The 20,022-nt window shown below is 46.4% G+C and overlaps 1 protein-coding gene and 1 long non-coding RNA gene across 7 annotated transcripts in view; one reads left to right on the plus strand and one right to left on the minus strand.

Moving 5' to 3' along the window:
- GARNL3 (GTPase activating Rap/RanGAP domain like 3) overlaps nucleotides 1-20,022 on the plus strand; it is a 148,150-nt gene that overhangs the window by 111,192 nt on the left and 16,936 nt on the right. For all 6 annotated transcript variants that reach the window (XM_070595513.1, XM_070595514.1, XM_070595516.1 and 3 more), the window contains 8 exons: nucleotides 665-780; nucleotides 2,661-2,765; nucleotides 3,831-3,905; nucleotides 7,030-7,141; nucleotides 11,613-11,711; nucleotides 12,079-12,195; nucleotides 12,755-12,930; nucleotides 14,686-14,844. In XM_070595513.1, coding sequence (XP_070451614.1) covers nucleotides 665-780; nucleotides 2,661-2,765; nucleotides 3,831-3,905; nucleotides 7,030-7,141; nucleotides 11,613-11,711; nucleotides 12,079-12,195; nucleotides 12,755-12,930; nucleotides 14,686-14,844 — 959 coding nt within the window. The remainder of the gene's footprint in view (nucleotides 1-664; nucleotides 781-2,660; nucleotides 2,766-3,830; nucleotides 3,906-7,029; nucleotides 7,142-11,612; nucleotides 11,712-12,078; nucleotides 12,196-12,754; nucleotides 12,931-14,685; nucleotides 14,845-20,022) is intronic.
- Nucleotides 11,116-18,535, minus strand: LOC103544777 (uncharacterized). The gene is made up of 3 exons (XR_543249.2): nucleotides 18,218-18,535; nucleotides 12,784-12,904; nucleotides 11,116-12,264 (listed from the first exon to the last, which is right to left on the minus strand). It is a non-coding gene; the product is annotated as an uncharacterized lncRNA (long non-coding RNA).

The following is a 20,022-nucleotide window of genomic DNA, read 5'->3' on the forward strand; positions in this document are numbered from 1 at the left end:
AAGCTCCTAACGTCTATTGCATACTTTCTGCTCTGTGCTCTAATGTGTAACCGGACATCCCACTTTATTGACTCTTAGTGTCTGTGGTCCACTTAACTGCCAGCATTTTTTTCCAGAAGAAACTTCCATTAGGCTAAGAATCCTAGTTCTCTGCTTAGGCAATTCTTATTATCCTAACAAAATGCAGCAAATATATATTTAATCCCATTGAATAGCATCCTAGTGGTTTGATCCATGTGTTGGATGGGTGGGTGGATAGGTGGGTAGGTGGGTGGAGGAATGGATGGGTGGGTGGATGAGTAGGATAGATGGGCAGATGGATGGATGGATAGATGGATGGATAAGATGAGTAGAATGGGTAAAATGGTGGATGGGGGCAGGTTGGATGTGTACTAATGAGGTCTTCAGGTAATTAGATGTACCCTCTGCTTAGGAAGCTTGTAGTCCAAAAGGACAGGTAAGATAGACATACCTATGGACTGTGTGGGTTTGTATAGAGAAATGGAGAGTTTTTAACACTCTTCCATGAAGGAAGGGTAATACCGATGGTAATACCAGTGTCGGGAAAGTGGGTGGTGGTCACAGTGAGGAGTTTCCTTGAGAAGGACATTCTTCAATAGCATGTTAATATTTGTAATTCACTTTATATCTTGATATGTTTTAGTAATTAATGGTGAAAAAGCCACTTTGGAAACCCCGACATTTGCCCAGAAACGTCGACGTACTCTGGATATGTTGATTCGATCTTTGTACCAGGATTTGATGCCAGATTTACATAAGGTAAGCTTGGGTCCGTGGTCCTCTTTCTTTCTCATGGGGTCTGAGTTGAGAACACAGGTCCTGGCAGTGAGTCCTGATCAGAAAAGCAGAGGAGTCACCTTGATCCTTGCTGTCAAGACTGGACTGTGGCTACATAGGGGCTGATGTTCTCTCACTGTTACCATAAGAAGGAGGGGTGTTGAATGTCCATGTGCAGGAATGTGATTTTCATAAAGCCAGGGCCTGAGGAAGTCAAAGTGCAGGCTGGGGGTATAAGTGTCCGTCAGCAATCTCTGGAGCATTGGAGAGTGCTTTTTGGGGGTGGCTGTCCTTGGGTCCTTGGTGGTACTACTCCACATTACCACGCCATAGAGCTGATGGACGGGCTCGATGTGGGGGTTGTGGAGAAAGACTGCGTGCTTTTTAAGGTTTTCTGGAGACTCACTGGCCAGCCCCATATTCAGGCACTGAAACAAGTACTTACATTTACTGAAAATACGCTCTGTGCCAGCCTCTGCCTAGGCCTGGAGTACATCCACACTGATGAGACCCAGCGCCTCCCTGGAGGAACCAGCGCCTCAAGGGCACCCATGCTTTTGGAGGCCTCCAGACTCAGTGTGAGATCACCTGATGTCAGGGACTCGTTAATGTGGAGCAAAATCATTGTTAAGAAGCATTTTCCGCATTTAACAAGGAAGCACAGAACACGTGAGGAGATCCCCTGGAATCCGTGCATTCATGAGCTCCAGGGGAAAGAGTTGCTGATGATGTGTGTGAATAAATGTAGCATCAGCTTTCAGGTGCTTGCCCAGGGGACGTGAAGAATGAAAATGAGCTAACGCTCGTGTAGTCCTTTCCGTTCGGCACAGTGACCAGCACCATTTTGTAGGCACCCCTTGACTTCTGGCTGGTCAGTATGCCCTAACTACTCACACGGACTGGGCCAGACTAAGCCCAGGGCCCTAAAGAGCAAGCCATAATCGATAATCTGTCAATTCCTTTTTTTCCTCTCAGGTCAAGGAAGGGTACAGAGAGCATGCCAAGATGAGTACATGATGTCCTTCAGGTCTTAGATGGAGCCTCGCTGCCTTAGGCAGGCCTTCCTCAACCCCTAGATGAAGCACGGTCCCCCTGTTAAATGCTCTCAGACACTTCACGTACTTCCCCTTCACAGAAATTATCCCACGTGCCAATCACGTGATCAGTTACTTAGTCTGTTTCTCCTGTTAGACTCTGGACTCCACGAGGACAGACACTGTGTGTATCACATGCCCAAATCTGGCAGAGTATTAGGCGCTCAGTCAGTACTTGCTGACTGAGTGCACCCAATTCTCTGACTGGGGTCTGGAAGAGAGCTAACATTCACTGAGTATGTGCCCAAGCACTGTGCTAAGTACCATACGTGCGATACCTCACTCAGTCCTCATAACACACCTGGGAGACAGGTATTAGTCACACAAAGACACTGAGACTCAGAAATTAACTGACTTGCCCAGAGTTACCCAGAGGGCCACCGAGCTGCGCAACTCAACTCCAAGGTATCATTCGCACAGAATTCAGTATGTTGTGTTCCAGGGGGCGCCACTCTATGACAGTGGCTTCCCTGGAGCTGGGCAACATGTTAGGAAGTTAGTAAGTAATGGAGCCGCTGGTCCGCTTGATTTCAAAGCCCATGCTGTCGGCCGTTATGCAGCACTGGCTCTCCACCTGCGGCTCTTTTATCTCTAGCATCTAGCACAGACCCTGGCACATAACATGTGCTCCATAAATGCTTATCGAGTGAATGCATACTGAAGGCAGAAACAGGACCATCTGGACAAAGAGGTTTGTGCATTCGGAGAAGCCAAGGGATGAGACTTGACCACCATTTTTGGAATTTATAACTTGTTTTTCTTTTTTAGAACATGCTTAATAGACGATCTTTTAGTGATGTCTTACCAGAATCGCCCAAGTCAGCACGGAAGAAAGAGGAGGCCCGCCAGGCAGAGTTTGTTAGAATAGGGCAGGTGGGTTTTATTCTGGAACCTTTTTTGCATGACCTGTAGTTGTGACTCCCGTCCAAACCAGACGGCCCACCTGCAAACAATATTATGTTCGTGTACTCCTTTAGAGCTCTGTAATTTCTCTTAGGATTGTTGTGGACACCACAAGTGGGATTTTTGATAACCATGTAAGTGTAGGTCTCTGCGGATGTGAGTGAGAGAAGAGCAGTCTTCAGAAGAAGCAGTGCTGCTGGCTGGAAGCAAGAGGCCACCCAGGGCCCAGTCTGGGCTCCCTCTCATCAAGGGAGCATGTACCACTTGCCTGCCTCCTGGGAATTTTCTGAAAAGTGGGGATCCAATTTGGGAAAATCGCCTTGAACTCCTTCCTGGCAGGAGGAAGCACCCAGTGTCCTCACAGAAGACCTGAATTTCCACCCTACTGCGTGGAAGCAGTCATCCCAATTAGGTGGCTCCCAGCCATCACCTTATTCCAGGAGGAGAGCCCTCCCCCTTTGCCTCGCTCCACGTCACATTAGTATTTCTCACTTCTGGGAGGTGACACAGCCTTCTGCCTTGATGCCATGTCACAACAGAGAGAAGGAGGCATGCCACCACCTGCAGATAAGGTCCTGACCCAGAAGTAGAGAGCTAAACAAGGTGATCAAGGACAGCTTAGAGGCAAAGATAACTTTTTCCCAGAACAGGTGCCCCCTCTCAGGGGCTCTTCACTGTTGGTCCTTAAAGATACCCCGACGATACTTTCAGAGATTCTGATTCATCAAGTTTGAGGAGGGACCTGGGAACTTTTTTCAGTGCTCGTGGTTTGGAAATCACTGTACTGTTATATTGATTAATTGAAATGACAGAAAGCATTTGGGCTAATTTGGGCTGAGACATCGTCATTAGGGCTTCACCATATCCAGCTAACTTCCTTCCTTATCTTCAGTGATAACACGGTGTGCGAACCTGAAACTGGAGTCTGAAGTGACTCCTGTTTTAGTGAAAATTTTTTTTCAAATCATAATTGTTTCTCCTGCCATTCTTTTACTGCCTGATAACAAACTTAAAAAGAAACCTCTGTTTTGTAAGGCGCTAAAACTGAAATCCATTGTGAGAGGGGATGCTCCGTCCAGCCTGGCAGCTTCAGGGATCTGTAAGAAAGAGGTGAGTTGATAATACTTTCAAGTTCAACTGTGAATGTCCGTTGTCCTCAATGAAGTTACTGCAGTTCTTGGAAGGAGGTTTGTAGGGCAAGAGGAAGAGGAGCTGGCCTACTGGAGTCCTCAAGGAAGCCGCAGGTAAGGTTGGGTAGGCGTTTAGTGGGAGCCTCCTTATTTCTATAGCATGCACGTGCCTTTGCATGCTTAAATGGAGCAGAGCTGCTGGACCAGGCCTGGTCAGGCAGACTGGGCGCAGCAATGCAACTCAAGCTTTGCGTGCCTGCAGACCGCCTGGACATCTTGGCCAAAAGCATGTTCTGATCCAGCAGCTCTGGGATGGGTCGAGATTCTGCATTTCCAACAAGCTCTCGTGTGGTGCCTGTACGGCTGACCACAGACACGGTCTATACAGCAAGGCTCTAGGGCAGTGTTTCTCAAGCTGTAGTGTGTATTAGAATCACCCGTGGAGTTTCTGACCCCATAGGTCTGGGGTAGGCCCTGAGGATTTGCATTTCTAACAAGTTCCTCCGTGACGCTGATGCTGTTGGTGCAGGGACCACAGCTGAGAAACCACGGCTTACTCCACAGTTCATGCAGCCAGCCAAAAAATTCTCTGGCCTGTGTGTCTACTTCTCATTTCCACTTCATGTGGAAAAAGAACTAGGTAGTAAACAAGAAGAGAAGAGGAAAAAAAAAAAACAGGTTGCAATATGAACCTACTATTGCAGGATTTTTTATTGTAAAGCAATATCCTGTGTATACTTAATTATGTCTAATGTTCAGAATTTGCTAAAATTAGTTAAATCGAATAAATTCAAAGTGCATCACTAGAGAAGTGTCCGTTATAAAAGCAAAGAAGTTACAAATAAATTTACTTTAGCAACAAAGGTATAGATGCTTCGTATCTGAATTGCAGAATCTACACACTTTAAAGTCTGGTTTCAGGAAAATCATGAGCTTAAAATACAGTTGATGCTAAAAACCACAACCAATTTAAGACCAGACCGATGGCCAAGCATCTTTTCCAAAGGTTGCAATAACTCCCACTGTCTGCTTGTTCGTGCACGTAGTCGAATTTGCAGTGTTGCCCACCACATTATAAATCCCATTCCATGTCCCAAATTTAGTAAACCTTATTAATAAGAAGCTCTTAGGCATACATAAAAATGAAACTGTGGAGCTGTAACCTGTTCACCAGTGAGCAAGAAAGGAAGAGCTTCCGTTTGTCGGCTCAGTTCCTGACCTGCCAGCGGACCGCAGGCCGTCCTTGGAGAAACGCTGCTCTAGAGCCTCACGGACTGCTGTGCACTTGGCTCTGCAGAGGCCGCAGGCCCACAGGCTGTCCCCAAGAGTGTTCTATTTCCAAAGAATGGGCTTTGTCAACCTCCTAGGCATCCATCATTTCATGAGCTGTGTTCATGCTCTTAAAGGAGCCAGCGAAGAGTCCTGTGTTCAGGCAGGAAGGCCTGAAAGACAACGTTCTCGCCCTGCAGAATCTGCGCTGAGCCCCTCATGTGACGGAAGGGTGTCCAGTGCAAGGGCACACGCCATCAGTCCTCAGACATCAGAGTCCCTGGCCCCTTTGAGAACCCATGAAAGCAATGGACGCCCCTCCACACACTAGCCCATTAAAATGTACAAATGGCACATGTATACAACATTTTGAATGCAATTTCAGGGGTTGGACAGACCTCCGTAAGCCCTCCATGGGCCCTCTAGGGCCCTTAGATCTTCTGGGTTAAGAACCCCTGTTCTGCATAACTGTTCTAAACGTGTGTCCTCTGGTGGAGAACATTTTGTTATTAAGAGTTGGTTTTTCTGTCTTGGTGTTACCTAATCCTCTGATGTCTGTGTCTGTCCCCCAGTTGGCATTTATATTGACTTTGCTTTTTCGTGTCCCCCTGCTATAAGTCACAAACTCAGAATTTCCAGAAATCTTCTTGAGGAAATGCCATTCCAGTTAATGACCTGCGCTTCTGTAGCCCTTTCTCGGTTAATAAAATGTCTTCACATTCTTTGTGTGACCTTTTGAGAACAGTCCAAGCCTCACCTTATTAAGCACAATATTCCTTTGGAGGCTTCTAGGTTTCTTAAAGGGGGAACATACTTTTCTAAGATAGCAATAATACACACAGCATTTACCCTCAACCCAAATGCCACCCTTGAAGGTGACCATCACTTCTACTTTGAGTATGCAAGTGTGTGTTCCCCTGGTGCATACAAGCACACCTACACGTGCACACATGGGCTCTTGTACAGCCCTGGCTGGGGCGTCTAATTGAGAGTAAAAGTGAAGATGTAAGACTTCAGCTTGTCCCTGAGAATCTCCAAAACCTTTGCCCTTTGAGGCCAAGCAACGTGCTTTGGAGGGAAGTTAATGGTTCTGTTGAAAATGTCTACAATTCTAACGTGACCCTCTGCACAAGCCCTCCTGGCCCCAGCTGTCCCCACGCAGCTCTGAGGCAGTTCTGATGTGAAGGAGGACTAACTCTTTATGCCTGAAATGAAAATGAAACTAAAGAGTTCACATGGTATGAATATGACATGTGGTGAAACACGAGTAGGTTTCATCAGCAGCTCTTGCCATATTCCTACAGACAGATGTTATTTTTTCTTTAAGATTCTGTAGCCCTAAATGAATCAATAAGCATTTTCATGTTAAGATAATGTCCATTTCTTTCACTGTGGATGGTTTAATAATTTTGCTGAATCAGCAACACAGGATCTGACCTTTTTTAATAGTGTTTTGTGGGATATCCTTTTATGATGAACTAATGTGAATTCTCAAAAAAGTAGGCACTAATTGGCCTGATTTCCAGGTGTTAAAGAAAAATGTTTGCTTAGAAAACATTACCAATGCTTTCGATTGCCCCCGAGGAGCATTATTACAATATGGAGACAGGTCATGGTGCCAAACCTGTGACTTCACTCTTTTCCTATTACATGCGTATTTGAAAGGAGACTTTTCTTCCTGAGAGAGGGAACTGAGTCCAGAGCCCGTTTAGCTACCAGGGTTTGGAGAATATCCGTGTTGCTGTTTCAGGTGGCATATTGTACATTCCCATCTGGTGGGCCACGGTCTGTTCTTTCTGGTGCACTTATTCTCCAATACTTGTGTTGCCTCGCAGCCTTGGGAGCCCCAGTGTTTCTGCAGTAATTTCCCTCACGAAGCCGTGTGTGCAGATCCCTGGGGCCAGGCCTTGCTGGTTTCCACTGATGCTGGCGTCTTGCTAGTGGACGGTTAGTGAGTAGCTGCTCCTTCAAATGTCTTTATTTGTGTAACTTGTAGTACTCCTAAGATGGGTGACCGCCAGTCAACTCCCTTTAGATAAATGTATCATCAGCAATGAGGTTAGCAAAGTTTCATTTCCTTATAAAATTAACCCCTTGTTTTCAGGACAAGCAGAGGGAATATATTCTGAACAAGCAAGCCGGAGGGTGAGTCGTTCATGATAGGTTTATCTCTTCCCCAGATCTCTCATTAGAGTGTGTGGTATCAGATGACCTGCAAAAGGAATCTCCTTTTCAGCCAGTACTTATCATGATTCCAACATTTTACCTTAAATCGACAAGGACACGTTATTTAGAGCCACTATCTCAGGGACATGCTCTCTCTCAAAGTGCTTTTTTTGTTTTTAAAAGTTTTTAATTCCAAAAGTACTTGGTGTTCAAAACAAACAGTAAGAATCTGAGATAACCCATTTTTGATGGATATAGAAGCAAAAAGATTTTGATGGCAAGACAGATTGCAACTCAATAGAAAATCAAACCTTTTGACAGCCAGGTAGATCAGCCTGCCTGGGATGCAGTCAGTTCCACAGACCAGCCTCCAATCGGATATGCCCTTGGCGAGGATACTGTGCAGGGAGTTCAACTTCAGACGGGGATTTACTTTAGAATCAAGTACTGTGTGGTCCCTTCCAGCAGGAGGCCCCTTTGGATTTTTCCAGACTCCTAATGAATGTTAAAGGGGCTAAACCCTGGTACCAAGTCATCTCCTGGGGCTTCAGAGGGAGCCTTAGGCGTAGAGACAGCATCTTCCAAGGGCACATCCTCCACTGTGCAGAAGCAGGCTGTCCAGTCTCTAGTTACCACAGTGAAGTTTTATGAGAATCCTGAAAACCACACCACCGTGAGAGTGACATAATGTCCTAAAGCTGCAGCTTCTTCCCACCCTTGGCCATGACCTTTACTCCCTCCTTGGCTCCTGACTTAGCATGTTTACTAAGGACCTGCGATGTGCCGCACCCTGTGCTGGGTGCCTTCTGTAGGAAGACAAAGACGTGGACCAGCCTTTCCAATGGATTTATTTATGACCTTATCTGTTATTTTTGATATATGTTTTAACTGCATGCATAACTATATATATATATAAGTAATTTAATAAAAGCCACATAATTTGAAATTCATAATTTGAATATTTAATTTCAGAAACTATAAAACAATTATAAAATCTTTGTAATCTTGAAGAAAACTTAACCTGACTGATCTTTGGGTTGTTCTAAGTGAGGGTAATTTTTTAAGTGGCTGAAAAGTAGTTATAATAAGGGAAACTGATGAAATAAACAAAGTGGGAATGATGGTCATAACTACAAGTGGGGGTTGTGGCGATTAAATAGTTACCTGTGTTAAGTGCACAGTAGTAACTTATTAAGTGGCAGCTGTTATCTTTACTGTATCCCTATGAACTTGCTACAAGGTAACAAAATCCTTAGATTTTCCCAAAGGTGCAACCAAATAAAAGAATTTGTTTAAAAACAAAACAAAACAGACCTTAGAGGTTTAGTCTAGACTCTTAGTTTTATAGATGAAGAAACTGAGGCCTGAAGAAACAATGTGACTAGCCCACAATCACACAGCTGGTGAGTGGCACCTCTGGAACTAGAACCCAGAGGCGATTCCTAGTCCAGAACTCTTTCCACTAAACCAACTACAGTTTGTTAAATTAAACTCGACCAATGCTGTTTGTCTTTACTGTAACACAGATTTCCAAAAATACAGTCCTCGGCAAATAATTATGATAAACAATTGTGATTAAAAGAGTGTTCAATTCTACCTGTTTGCCTTTTTGGAATAAAGACAGTATGCTTTATAGTGACTATTTTTAAGACTTGCCTATAAACAGAAAGAGGTTCTGTTCGGGCTGCTTCTATTTTTTCAAATGTAAAATCCAAACCAAGATTTCCAAGTCCTTTTCTGAAATTTTCATCTTTATGGATCCAAAATTCAATGGAGGCGTCAGGTGGAAGGTTTCTTGGGATTTGCCAGGAAATTCTTTCCTTCCACCTTTGAGGGAAATCATCTTACACAGGTGGTAGCCGTACACACCCACCACCCTGGATGTATTACTCAGATGGTTATTATCCTGTCCTGTTTATACAGTGAGCTTCCTTGTTTGTTTTTGCTAAAAAGGAGAATAGCCTTAAGGCTTTCTTTGTATTCCTTGTTGTGCTTTTAAACCATAATTCTCCTATTATTTCTTTGTTTACCTTTCTCTTGTCTGCGCTTAATCATGTTACGACTGTTTCCGTGAGGAAGCTCTCCATTTCGTTTCATGCTGAGTTCCACTCTGTTCCATTAGCCTCTGCTTAATTTCATTAGACTTCCCCCCTTGAGAGTCTACTTCTTTCAAGGGCATTATCAAAAATTGAGATCCTTTGTACTCTAAGTGTAGCGAAACCTACTTTGAAGGGAAACGATCCTGATTAAATATGCTATCACCGTTTGTTTTGGTTTTGCACTAATAGAAAAGCTGGCTCTGAAAGATTGTTTCTTCCTAAAGAGATTACAAAAAGGAAAACATTGTTATGAAACAATCATTAAGCCCATGTCACTTTCTCATATCCTTGCCTCCTCTTCCTTCTTGTGCTACGTATAAACCTGTTCAGCCATCTGAGAAAGATTTGATGGAGAATAACTGCTAATTTTCTCTCTACATAGTTGGGCAGCTATACCGTATCCCTCCATTTTAACTGTAAAACGAAGTGCTTCTGTCACTTATTAATTCTTTACGGAAGTGTCGCTTCCATGGTCACACCATCCATCCATGGGGATATGGTGCTGATTTGAGGCTACAACACGGGCTAAGAGCACAGCTTTGTCCTTGCACAGACTTGGGTTCTGCTCAAGATGTGACCTTGGCCAAGTTATTAGCTCCTCTGAGCCTTAGGTTCCTCATCTGTTAAATAGGAGTATTAAAAGTTCCTACCTAATAGGGTCGCTGGGACATTTCAGTTAAATGACATGTGGAACACTTAGCATTAGGGCCTGGTATATAGGAAGCCCTCCGTGCATGTTGGCTGCCATTCACAAAATGAAATAATCGTAGTTATTTAATCATATACCATGATGGTTACTGGAGTGATCATCCCCTGTTTTGAAAAATCAAGTCTGCCTCCAGCCGAAGCGCGGAGAGCCTGAGAAGCAGTCCCTTTTGGGAAGGCCTGGGGTACAGGAGGGAGGAAAGCTTGATGGGCTACCATAGAATTTCCATTTGCCCCCATCATTAAGGGAACTAGAGACAAACCCTCTCTCTGATAAAAGCTTAGCAGGCTCTGTGTTCTGATGCATCCAGAGCCCTCCCGGACCTGCAGGACGGGAGCCCCCGCCCCTGTGAGGCCGTTACTAATGCTGATGACGAAAGCTCTGCTCCCTCCTGGGCACCATCCAGGGATGGACGGACTGTCAACCTCAGATTTCTGGAAGAGGCAAGATCCTCAGGGCCCCTTGCACCTAAATTATAGTTAAACACTCAAACCCAGAGCAGAGCGCTTGAAGACCTAAGTGTCACACGAGGAGCGGATGAAGAATAAGCCAGCCACTTCTGCCACCGTCCCTGGACATCTCCACCTTGCCTTGGATTTACATCAAGCTCAAAATGAATCTTTTGCTTGTGGAACAGCCTTGATAATTCTTTTAGCCCTCTTTTTCCTAGAGATTCCCAGGAGCAAAGCAATTGCTCGCAATGTAAGATCCCAGTAAGTAAGCTTAAAAACACATCCTACGTGTAATTGCAACGTCTTTAGTCATCCATTTACCTGACATCTTCCTGAACGTTGCCACTAAAATTAGTTTTTTTCCTGTTTGGGCAATTTAAGTGATATTTCTCTCTTATTTTACATTTATCTAAAAAGGAGATTTCATATTCCCAAATGGAGAAATACTGAAAAATTATAGGTAAACCACTATTGATACAGACATAGGGCATGTTGGAATAGGGTGTGTTTGTATTTATTTTAAATACAAAAGGAAATATTAATTTGCTTTTCTGAGAAATATACAAAATAACCTAAGAGATGATACAGTTTCAAACATCACAAAAATCAGAAAATACTTAAGAGAAATGGCTGAGCATTTAAATTTTTTTTTTTAACGTGTGTTCAGTCCTTTGGTGCCACCCCAGTGAACACTAGCATTGAGAGATGCTGTTTTTTCTTGGATAAACCTTGAGGAGAAGAATATAAGTTGCGTGCCCTGCCACTGTGCTCCTCAGAGAGTCCCAAATGCCTTTGGGAAGGAATAGCATCTTTCTCCCTGAGCTAAGAGGAGAACAGTGCTTAAACTTATTATAGAGCCCTTATGAAAGCTTTAGAAGCTGACCTCCTTCCTTGCCTCGAGAACTGGGGTCCAAAACTACCCACAGGCACATTCTGTAGGTTCTAGAAAGTGTGGGCTGGGTTGCAGCATTGTATAACCAGGTTTCCTTTTCCAGGTGACCTTCCGTCAGTGCCAGTGTTTGACAAAACTCTGCCAGTGAAGCAGATGCATGTGCTCGAGACGCTGGACCTTCTGATTCTCAGAGCAGACAAAGGTGGCATCCCCCTCCGGCGGTGATCTCTTGGAGGGAGGAAAGCATGCAGCCTTCTGCGGCCGACACTGAGGGTCGTGGGGGTCTGATTCCATGGGTTGTGCCAGCTGTTTCTTCTCCTGGTGCCCAGTGCTCAGGGTTCCTGGGTTGCCTATTTGTTCTCTGAGGAGGGGACGATGAGGGAGAGAAGTGGGGGCATCCTTAAATGCACTGTTAGGTCAAGGCAGTGTGGAGTTTCTCTCGAATTCTAGAACATTCCAAATCCTAATTCCCCTAGCAACAGTTTTCCCACACAGTCTGCTCTTTCAGCTCTTCCAGGTCATTTTACTTTTCCCTTCATCTCCTCCTCCATCTGCTTTGTCTTCACCAGGAAAAGACGCCCGCCTCTTTGTCTTCAGGCTGAGCGCTGTGCAGAAGGGCATCGAGGGCAAACAGGCTGTGAAGAGCAAGTGTGAGTGCAGAGAGAACAAGCTCGAGAAGACAAAAGGTGGCTCGATTCTTCGTATTTTGGTGGTTTCTGTTCAATTAATCTTTTTCTCAGACTGCCCAGATTTTACTGAAAATAAAAAGGAGTAGGAATTGGATTTCGTTGGTTTGGTTTTTACTGAGAAACATCACAAAGATAGCATCACTGGTTCCCTAAGGGAACCTGAGCGATAGAAAAATGTGTTGAGGACTAGAGGAAACCCTAGGCCTATGTAACAAGTTCTGGAGGTGAGTTAAGCTCTGTTAGCAAATGCATGAAAAGAGAATTTTAGCCTTTGCTTTCTGCAGCTTTGATCAGCCCTCACTTTAATTCATATCATGGAATGAGTATGGAGCTAAGCCCACAAACTCTAAAAAAGAGGGTATATGACTTGCTTAATTTTCCTGTAACTTGACCCAGTTTGTATTTCAAGTTCCATTTTGCCTGGTGGCAGGAACATTCTTAGTCATTTCACTGGGTTATACTTAATCTCCAGAGTTCTTAGATATTGCTGAGCTGTCAAGGCCCGGGGACTTCCAACCTCTTGTCACGTGTTCAGCATCACTTACTTCTCTTCCAGGCTGCCACTTGTATGCCATTAACACTCACCATAGCAGAGAGCTGAGGATCGTAGTTGCAATTCGGAATAAACTGCTTCTAATCACGAGGAAACACAACAAGCCGAGCGGGGTCACGAGCGTCCCACTTCTGTCTCCCCTGTCGGAGTCACCTGTGGAGGAATTCCAGTACATCAGGGTGGGTTTTCTCTTCAAGTCCCTTCGCTCCTGGCCAGGGTGTCACGTGGCAGACTCTCTCCTTCCACCCAGAGTCTGTCACCCACTGGGGTTGTCCCACAGCTTGGTAACCAACTAGGGAAGCCCTTGCCTGATGCCTAGTGTCTCCCAGGGGACTAAGGCAAATGGGGCTTTCCCTCCTCCGTCCAGCTCATCCATGCCATGCACACCTGTAGGTGCTGCTGCTCCAGGTACTGGGGATGCAGCAGGGGACAAAACAAAGTCTCTCTGCTCCTGGACAGGACCTTCTAGTTTCAGGATCACAGAAATAAGTGAATCTATGAAGCCTGAGGACAACAGTAAAGCAGGGTAAGGGGACAGAGGACAGTGGAGCGGGGAGGTGGGGTCCATTTTAGGAAGGATGTCCAGGAAGCCCCCTCTGAAGAGGTTGCCTTTGAGCAGAGATCCAGAGGAGATATGGGAGTGAGTGATGAGGAATCTGGGGAGAGGGTGTTCGGGCAGAAGGAGCAGCCAGTCAAGGCCCCGTTCAAGGCACAGTCAAGAAGCTGTCAGAGAGGACAGGGACCAGATTCTCTCAAGCCCTGGAGGCCACTGCAAGGACTTTGGCTTTGACTCTGAGTGAGAGGGGAAGCCATTGGAAGGTTTGAAGCAGACAAGTGGCATGTTTTAAAAAGACTGTTCTGGCTCCTGGACAAAGGAGAGCATAGGGACCAAGAGTGGAAATGAAGAGTCCTGCTAAGAGGCTACCGCAGGATCCTAGCAAGAGATGGTGGTGGCTTTGGTGGCTGGAGAGGTGGCACGAAGCGGTGGGCAGAGCTGCTGTGCTTGCCTCAGTCGGTAGGATTTGCCAATCCATTGAGGGTAGAACCTTGGAGAGAAGCCTCCTCCAGGGTCAAGCTCCTTCCTTGATCTTACCATTTCCATCTTTTTAAAAACTGTGGGACGTTAAGGTGTGAAATGTGTCAAACATTGGCTACTAAGGCAGAGTATGCCTTTGGGAGGCTGAGAAATTATTCTTGCCTAGAGTTAAAGCCTCCTGAATTATGCATATCAGTTTCTGCTAATATTCAATTCCAGGGGACTGAACAGCATAACAGCTAAGTTAAAATCTGCTCTAATTGGGTATTAGTCATCTTAATACAGTAATTAGCAATTTTAATGAATGTTTATATAGAGCATGTATATTTATGTGGAGTATGAGCTCTGAAATCAGATTTCCTGAGTTCAAATCTTGGCTCTACCATGTATAAAAACTATGTGACTGTAGGCAACTCACGTGACCGTTGAGCCTCAGTTTCCTCATCTGTAAAACAGAATAATAGCATTACCTACTTCATAAGCTTGTTACGAGGATTCAGTGAGAACAGTGCCTGGCACTGCATTAAATGCTCAACAAGGTTAGCGATTATTATTATTTATTATTATTGTTATTGTCATTATTATTAAATCACAGGACAGGACCGGACTATCTGGGGGCTAATGCAGGCCACCCTGTTGACTCAGTTTTGTAGAGCTGTTTCTGGCCTCTCCCCTTTGCAGTGGGCGGAGGTGTGAGTCTTGAGGACGGTTGGGGGAGGGAGAAGTCTGATGCGATTTCTCCCCCCCCCCCCGTCGCTGCGTTCCCCGCAGGCACAGGGCTCCATGGGAGCCTGGGGAGGGTCCTCCTGGGGGGCAGCCGGGGGCAGTGGGGGCTTGATATGAAGACGGCTGCTCTGTGTCCTAACCCCTTTCTCCTGTGTCCTCATCAACCACACAGGAGATCTGTCTGTCCGACTCTCCTGCAGTGATGACCTTAGTAGATGGGCCAACGGAAGAGAGTGACAATCTCATCTGTGTGGCTTATCGACACCAGTTTGATGTGGTGAACGAGAGCACGGGGGAGGCCTTCAGGCTGCACCACGTGGAGGCCAACAGGGTGAGCTGACAGATAAGGGGCAAGTGGGAAGCAAAGAAGACTAGGAGTTGTGTCTTCTAACTTTGCGATGCCATGATTAGGATTTCTTTAAAATGATGTTACTATTTGTCATAGCAGTATTATGTGATATACTGTTTAGGCTGCACCACATGAAGTTTCTGTTTTTGTCGGTCACAGTGGCTCAGTCTAATATAATGGCCTCATTGCCCTGTTCAGTTTTTCCAGATCTCCCCCTGCCATTCCATCCTTTCCAATTTTAAAAAAGGAATGAAGAGTCAAAAAGCTAAATACAAATAACGAAATAAATGACAACATTGGTTTGGTAATTCATGCTGGAAAGACCTTTGGAGAATAAGGTTGCCCTCAGTGGCCCTGCAGACTCAAAGCTTGGGGCCTGGCTGGCTGGGGAGGGTGTGGCCCTGTCTCCATCCCCTTAGAGGCCCGTTAGGAAAGGAAGAAGGGACGGAGCACCATTAGGAGAGAGAAAGAGGAATCAGCACTGGGGGTCTACACCCCCTGGCCTGAACTGCACAGAGAGCAATGATGTTCTGGCTTTGGACAAAATCTAGGGCCCACTCGAAACCGCACCAAAGCTCTAAAGATGACTGTGTGGGGTCTGATCATTATCGCCCCTGGAGGGCGGTGAGCACTCTCCACCCTGAGACCTCGTGGCTTGTCTGTCACTGGAACTGCTCCGAAGACTACAGAACTCTTCAGCCTGTTTATTGCTGTGAAGCAGGGCAAAGCCTGATGACACTTGAGCCACCTGAAGTTTGCAAGAGAGCTCCCAAACCCGCAGGTTTCCCCAGTCCTGTTCAGCTAGGTCGAAGAGACTGTGGAATTCTTTCTGGTTATGCCTTATAAGAAATAAAAAATACAACTTGTGTTAGGACATGCCCTACATAAATATTCATTAAAATTGCTAATTACTGTATTAAGAAGACCTAACACCCAAAGAGAGCAAGATTTTAATCGAAAAGTCTAGATTAGGAGGGCTTCTTGTTTTCAGCTGTTATCAATCACAGATCAGCCTGTCATTTCTCTAATGTATATACTGCTGGTGCCAAAACTTGTCTGCAATTGGAGTCATCTGAGGATCTTCATAACCCCTGATGCCCGTGTCCCACCTGCAGAGACGTCACTGGTCTCAGGTGTGGCCTGGGCTTCGGAAATTTTAAACTATCCCCAGGTGATTCTGATGCTCAGACAAGTTTGGGCACCACTGGTATAGACTGCTTCTCACCCTGACTGAAATTGTCCGGAAAGCTTTAGAAAGATCAGTGCTCTGACCTCACTCCAAATCAGTTAAATCAGAATTTCTGGGCATGTGGTACTTGGGAATCAGTATGTTTTAAATCTCTCTCAGGTGATGCCAATATGGACCTAGGAGAATGAATCTATCCTGAAACTTCCTAATTTAAAGCCAGGAGGACAGCACCTGCATCCTAGTTGCTGGAAACCTAAAACCTCTTCCAGCCTGCTGACTTCTGGGGAGAAAGGGCCCATTTTGGTCCTTAAAAGTTCTTGCCCCTTCTTGCTCTTCAAAACCCTCTGTGCGACCAACCAAAAGAGGCAGAAAAGTCATGGCCTACTCAGTCCGTGCCATCAGTCCTTTCCTTGGCAGCTGGTTTCCTAAGACTTAACCTGCTTTTTCTGGTGATTATTATTATTCACTTATATTTAATACCCTGATAATTCATTAGAGTGTTTGTGGACTTTTTTTCTCTTGATTCGTGAAGGCCTGGGAAAAATTGAGTCAAAAACAGTTTTCTGTGATGACTTCTTTGTTTTGTTTTTCTAAAAGCTATAAGGAACAATTCTAAAATGGTCTGCCTTTTCTTCAATATGCTTTTTAAAATGAAGATACAAAGCTTTTCCCTAAGAGAAAATTTGTTTTAATGTTTTTAAGCCTTTCTGTGGATGTGAGTGGGTCAGTGTACGTATTTCCTCTGCTGGTAAGTTAGCAGCTGCTGAGTATTTGCTGAGCAGACAGAGACCCTTAGATACAGTGACTCGTCTTTGCAAGGAATTTACTGTCTAATTGGGAAGATAAGCCCCAGAGAAATGAAAAAGGTAATGAACAATGTGTTTCCTAATAGCCAGTCAGAAACAGGCCCTGCGGGAATGGCACAACTTTTTACCAAGATGTGGCTGCACCACAGGCCCCGAGTGCAGTGGAGGCAGGAGAGAGACCTCAGGTGGTCGGGGATTTCCGTGTCATTCAGGTCACACTCACTGCCTGCCTGCTCTGTGCCCGCACCAGTGTGATTGGGCTGGCCTGCTTGCCTGCCCCCATTCCTCCTCTCTTCCCAGCCAAGGCCACTCAATGCCCAATTCAGTCTTCAGCCTCAATTCAAGGTCTAGGACGATCCTAATTCAAGAGAGGAAATGTTTAAGAAGCACCAAGCAGCATTCCAAAGGTCAACATCAAGCTCGTGTCACCGACAGGCCTACTGTGACCTCCTGCCCCAGCTCCAGCGGCCGGCAGTGGCCTCATTCCCAAAGCAAAGGTCTCCTCTGGAAGGAGCTGCAGACCTGAAACTAGGACACCTGACGAGGAAGTGGTTCTAAGTCAAAGTGGTGGGCCAGGAAGGTTCCCTTCAGGGATCTCGGGTTGGGGGGGCTGGTCTGGGTCTCTGGCTTATTCGCTGGGCCCAAGTCCCCACTTTGACCATCTGCCCAGAACCCAGTGGGTCTCAGTTTAGAGCTCACCTCGGATCCACATGGGAAGGCCAGACACTGACCGAACAGTGGCTGCCTTGAACTTTTAGCTGGGGCTGTGGAAGTCGGGATGCAGACTTCACTTGTTACAAGTCTGTGTTTTGAATTCTCACAACCACCATATGTTACTTTTAGCATTTTAAAATGCCAATAAAATGAACTACTTACTTTTAATAAAATAAAAATTAAAAAGCCAATGCCTCTGTCCTACCCTAGACCTGCCTTCTCAGCAGCTCTAGGAGTGAGAACCCAGAATATGCATTTTTTTAAAACTCTCTGGTTGATTCTCATGTCCTCACCCGGGCAAGAAACAGTGCTGCAGAGACTGACTCCTGCCAGGCCCCTCACCCGGGAAAGGGCCCGACGTATGCATCACAGCCTGAAATGGGTCTCGCTGTGCTAAGTGTTAATAAAGGTCTGAACAAAACTCTATGTAGTACACGAGGAGGAAGTGATCAATTCCCAGCCGTGGTCTCTGTCCCTGAATCCAGCCCCCTGGCTGGAGCTCCACCATGGCCTGCCCCGCACCCTGAGTCTCGTGCATGGATTCAGATTCCGTGCACAGACCGACGTCTGAAAGGCTGCCTGCACTTCCTCTCCTCCCGTGCCTGCTGCCTGCCTCTCCCGCCCCAAACACACACACAGGCCTTACCTCTAAACTCAAAGCCGTCCAGTTCCGCCTTTCCCACTGCCGTTAGCCCTCCTGCAGTTAGAATAAACACGGCCACCGCTGAATGGCCACTTCTAGGTACCAGGCCCTGGCGCTAGAGCACTTTGTAAGCATCATCTCACAAAATTTTCCCAACAATCTGTGGGGAAAGTACTATTCACTTCCCCATTTTTGCCAAAAAGGAAACTGAAGCTCAGAAAGGAGAAATCGCTGATTTACCCAAAACCACACAGCTAGTAAGTAGCAGAGGCAGGCAAGAATCCAGGCTGCCTCTGAGGGCTGTGCCCTTCAACCTGGCGTGCCGTGGCAGCCACGTCACAAAGCCTGGTGGGGAGAGTCTGGCAGAGCAGACACTGTCCATGCCCGCGATGGCTCAAAGCCTCTGGCTGAGATAAGTGTCGCCAAACCGGCAAGTATGGGAACACCTGAGGAGGAAGTGATTCTAAGTCAGAGTGGTGGGCTCAGGAAGGTTCCCTTCAGGGGGCTGAGGGGGCTCAAGGGCTGTTCCTTCCTGTAATGGATCCACTGGTGCCGGTTCCACAGGTAAACAGTGCCGCCAGCTGACATTTAGTGGGCATTTACCGAGTTGCTGGCCCTGTGCTAGGTGCTCACATAAGTGACCTCACTTATTATGAGGTGAGCATCCTCAGCCCCTGTAGGACTCCAGCTCTTATCATCTCCATTCACAAATGAAGAAACCGAGGTTCTGAGGGGTTAAACAATTGGCCTGAGTGTCTATACCTCTAAAGTGACAGAGGTAGGATTTCTTTTATTCACTTGTACACTCACTAAGTGTTTCTTCTGCTCCTGCTACTGCCCAGCCCTGATCTAGGCGCTGAGGACGTAACGATGAACAGCACAGCACGGCCTCTGCTTCGTGAAGCTTACATTCTAGTGGGGAGGAGGGGTCCGGTAAACAAACAAAGAAGGGAACCCCAGACAGTGGTGCGTGCCATGCAGAGCTTTAAAATAGACAGGTATCATATATGGCAGTGGAGGAGTTTTTTGGGGTTTGACCCCCAAGTCCTTCTGATCCCAGAGTCGGCGCTCTTGACCTCTGGGCCTCACTGTCCCCCACCCCCTGCAAAGCTCCCACAACTCTTGATTATGGCATTTGTCCCATTATACCTTGCGCTATGTACCATCTTTCTGATTGTTTTTCTTGAGGCGTGAGAGCCTGCCACGTTCATTTCTGCATGCATAATGGCACCTAGGACAGTGACGGTGGGAAAGGGTGGATCAGGGTGGGACAGAGGTTCCATCCGAGGGACTGCCAGAGCCAAGGCGGAGGCCTTGGCTGAGGGCGGCCACTGAGGGCTTCAGCACCGTGGTGAGACTGGAGGAGAAGGCTGCGTTTTGGTGACACCAGTGAGCAGGAGGGCTGGGTGGGCAGAGGGCCCGGGGGAGGTGCCCATGCTCCCGGGCAGTGCAGAGACTGGCAGGGGCGGGAGAGAGCACGCGCTCCAGCCTGGGGAGGTCGGGCCTCGCCTGGGCGGCAGCAGTGACACACATAGACATCTGAGAGACACGGAAAAGGCTGCTGCTGCTGCACTAGGGTGAGACTTTGGGGATAGTTCTGCTAACAAAAAGGAGCAGATTTAGGAGGAAACTAGTCATGCGTGAGGGAAAGATAACAGCCTTCCTTGAGGGCTGATTATGTGTCAGGCCCTAGGTGAAAACCTTTGCCTTGTCTCCTGGAATTCTCATTACAATCCAGCAGAGTCAGCATTATCATTATACCAGCTCAGGGGTGAAGACCTGAGGCCAGAGGTTAAGCCATTTGCCAC

Source organism: Equus przewalskii, chromosome 26 (genome assembly GCF_037783145.1).
Source record: "Equus przewalskii isolate Varuska chromosome 26, EquPr2, whole genome shotgun sequence".
Lineage (NCBI taxonomy): Eukaryota > Metazoa > Chordata > Mammalia > Perissodactyla > Equidae > Equus > Equus przewalskii.